The sequence below is a fragment of the Marmota monax genome, unplaced genomic scaffold (assembly GCF_021218885.2).
Source record: "Marmota monax isolate L192 unplaced genomic scaffold, Marmota_monax_Labrador192_F-V1.1 WCK01_AAM20220418_F8-fsc03274, whole genome shotgun sequence".
Taxonomy (NCBI): domain Eukaryota; kingdom Metazoa; phylum Chordata; class Mammalia; order Rodentia; family Sciuridae; genus Marmota; species Marmota monax.
In genome coordinates this window covers 1-3,143 of record NW_026693563.1, presented here as the reverse complement: position 1 = coordinate 3,143, position 3,143 = coordinate 1, and the positions used below count along the sequence as shown (strand labels likewise).

Below are 3,143 nucleotides of genomic sequence, written 5' to 3'. Positions count from 1 at the left end.
AAAACAGCCCATTTAGGATCCATCATTTCTTTTTGGTACAAATTTAACCCAGAGGCACTTAAAGACTGAGCCACAACCCAGCTGTTTCCATATTTTATTTTCATACAGGGTCTTGCTACATTGTTTACTTCTCAATTAGGTGCTGAGGCTGGCCTTGAACTTGTGATCCTCCCACCTCAGCCTCCCATGTTGCTGGGATGACAATTCTCCCCGGGTTGATTTAGCATCTTCACAAAGAGCAAATGTTCAGGTTACACCTCCATCAACGTCATTCTGGGATTTTTTTTTTTTTCAACATAAAAACGTTTGTGGACATTTAGAAATAAATGATGTGGGACGACAAAATGACGGGTTGCCCAGCCCGGCATAAATACTTCCTTTCCTTTTCTAATGTGCACTGGAAGAACCTGAGTGTCGGTTGATCATCACAGATGAGTATCAAGGCACTGAGGGTGGTGTAGCCATTGCCCTCCAGCATCTGGACCCCCAGGCGAGTGGGATCCTCCCTGTGCATCTGTCCCGAAGACGAGGAGAACACACAGTCCACAAAGTACATGAGCACAAAGAGTCCCATGAGCAGCAGGAAGGTCCTGGTGGCCCTCAGTTCTGGGGAGGCTCTCGGGGACAGGCTGGTGCTGTGGAGGTGCTGGCACTGCCTCTTATGCCTGCACAGGAGAGCCACCATATACCCACTGGAGAGGGCCATGAGCCCCATGAGGAAGATGTCCTGGAGTAATCCCATCAGGGAGAAGAAGGTCCTGAAGTGGTGACCCGTTGCGGTGACAGTGCAGGATTCAGAGACAAAACTAAAAGGTGCTGTGTCATTGGAGGGGCCTCCCATGGAGACCAAGATGCGGACATTGAAGAACACATTGAACACCCAGAGAGTGAGCAAGGTCCATGCAATGCACTGTGGGGACATGTGCTTGCACTTGGCCAGAAAGGACCTTCTGTGGCTGAGGGTGGTGGACTGCAGGACACTCAGCAGGCAGGTGGTGCTGACTGACAGGCTCCTCATCAGCCTGTACAGGTAGATGATGGCTTTACATGTGAAGTCATCCCAAAATTCCTGAACCCCCAAAATGCCTAAGTCCAGGTGTGCCCTGGTTATGAGCATCAGCAGGTGAATCAGGGCCAGGTGAGCAATGGCCATATCCGTGGGCCTGGTCCTGTGCTGTAGAAGGAATGTGAGGACGTGGAAGAGGAGCAGGAAGATGTTGGCTGTGATCCCGATGACAATTTGGAGACAAAAGGCATTTCTTATAGCAAGAAAAATGTAAAGTGTGCTGCTTTGGGCCATCGTTTTTTCTGGGGAGAAGAAGCAGATGTTCAGTGCCTTAGAATAAAAGGAAGATCAATCAACTCCTCCTCACCATCATCATCAGCTTCAACATCCCGAACCCCAAGATTGCCTGCTTCAAAATATGTGGGTCCCTTGACACCCCCTCCCCAGACCTCTCAGTGCTCAGGCACAGCATCATGGACAGGTGTCGTGACCCCTTGCCCGAAAGGAAGACGCAACTCAGGAATCTTCTTTCAGCAGTTTATTCAGGCCCTTGATATTTCTTCTTCTTCCTCTCGGATGCCCCTCCCAGCCTTAATAAAGCATCTCAAGCCCCAATGCGAAGCTGCCACATGGAGCTTTCTCATAGGGTGGTGAAAAACCACGCGCCAACTCTCCCAAATAAGGAGTTGTTTGTCACAGACCACAGCGGAGCCAGCGCCATCTTGTAATGGTGACCATAGTCTGCAGAAACGGCAGAAGCGGCTCACCACAGTTCCCCCTTTCTGTTTTCTTAAAACAATACAGGCGAGAGTAGAGGTCCTATCCCACTGTGCAGAAGTGGCTGCATAGTATGGCTCAGTCCTAAGGAGGGCCCTTCCCCAGATCTGAGGCCATATCAGCCGACGCCTTTTTTCGTGGGGCGGGGCGTGGACGCGTCTAACCCGCATGCAATAGGACATGCTCTCCTTGAGGTCCACGTCAAGGATCACTCAAGTGCAGTGCCTTGCCTCGCATCCTGTATCGTGACGATGGTGGATGAAGGGGGATAGCTGAGGCTGAACTGTGGCTGTTTATAACGACAAACAAGTTGACAGCACCCTGAAAGAAAGGCACGGACTTTAATGCGATAGAAAAGCACTAGTGTGGAAACCCATCTGCGTGCAATGGCAGTAAGACCGGCAGAGTGCAAGGGATTTCCAACACTAAGAGAATAACAAGGAAAGTCATGTCGATCCCAGTGCAATGTTATAATAACTTGGGGTGTAACGACCATGTCAAAGGTTTACTGTTTAAGATGCGCAAGCCAGACTTGAGGTGAGTTGCCATTTTCTAAAGCTGCAAGAGCTTGTATGATCATAGCCTTATCGTGAGCACTGCGGGCCTTAAGGCGACAGAGAAACCACAAACAGAGGAACATACCGAAGCAACACATTGCACCAAAAATGCCTACACCACCCACTCTTTGAAGAAGGAAAAAGCAGAAGATATCCAATCGGTGAATTGACCCAAAGTCACAGGATCGACACGAGTACTGTTCAAGACAGCTATCTGGGTTAGTTGAGACTGGATCATGTCTTCCGCTGCCATGGACCAATTTCTGGCCAAATATTCGCCAATGATGTGGGAGGCATTCCTGGAATCATTAAATCTGACAGAGGTTATGCATAAATGTGCACGTTGGTCAACACAACCCAAAAGCACCAAGTCAGCCAATTCTTCTACCTGAGCTTGGAGTAAATCTATTCTTTGGTTGGCAGCTAAAATCCCTGACAAAATATGTTGATTAATTGTATTTTGGGATTCAAGTATGGTGGAAGTTTGTTGAACAACTTGATTAATGGTGGCAGCAGTTTGTACTTGACTGGCCATGGCCACTCTGGCTGTAACCACTGCAGCAGCAGACACTGCCACAGCTGTCACTATAGCTGCCATAATTCCAAAATCCCTGCGGACTCTAAGTACCTCAACAATGGGGAATTTATCTGGGTCCTCAGTGACTGGGATTGGGACAAAAGTTGGAATTTTCATAACCACTGCTACAGTCCAAGAACCATTCCAACACTCAGATAAGAGACAGGTAACATTAGAACAATCCAGCATCGCTGACGAGGTGTCATTAGCCAAAAGGAACAAGAAT

At 48.6% G+C, this 3,143-nt stretch overlaps 1 protein-coding gene across 1 annotated transcript; it reads right to left on the bottom strand.

Annotated features, from left to right (window-relative positions):
* Positions 1 to 407: 407 nt before the first annotated feature.
* On the bottom strand, positions 408 to 1,153 carry LOC124102448 (vomeronasal type-1 receptor 90-like; the record flags this gene model as incomplete). The annotated part of the gene is made up of 1 exon (XM_046458744.1): positions 408 to 1,153. A coding segment is annotated over exon 1 (746 nt), but the record flags the coding sequence as incomplete, so codon positions are not given.
* Between the last annotated feature and the right edge of the window lie 1,990 nt (positions 1,154 to 3,143).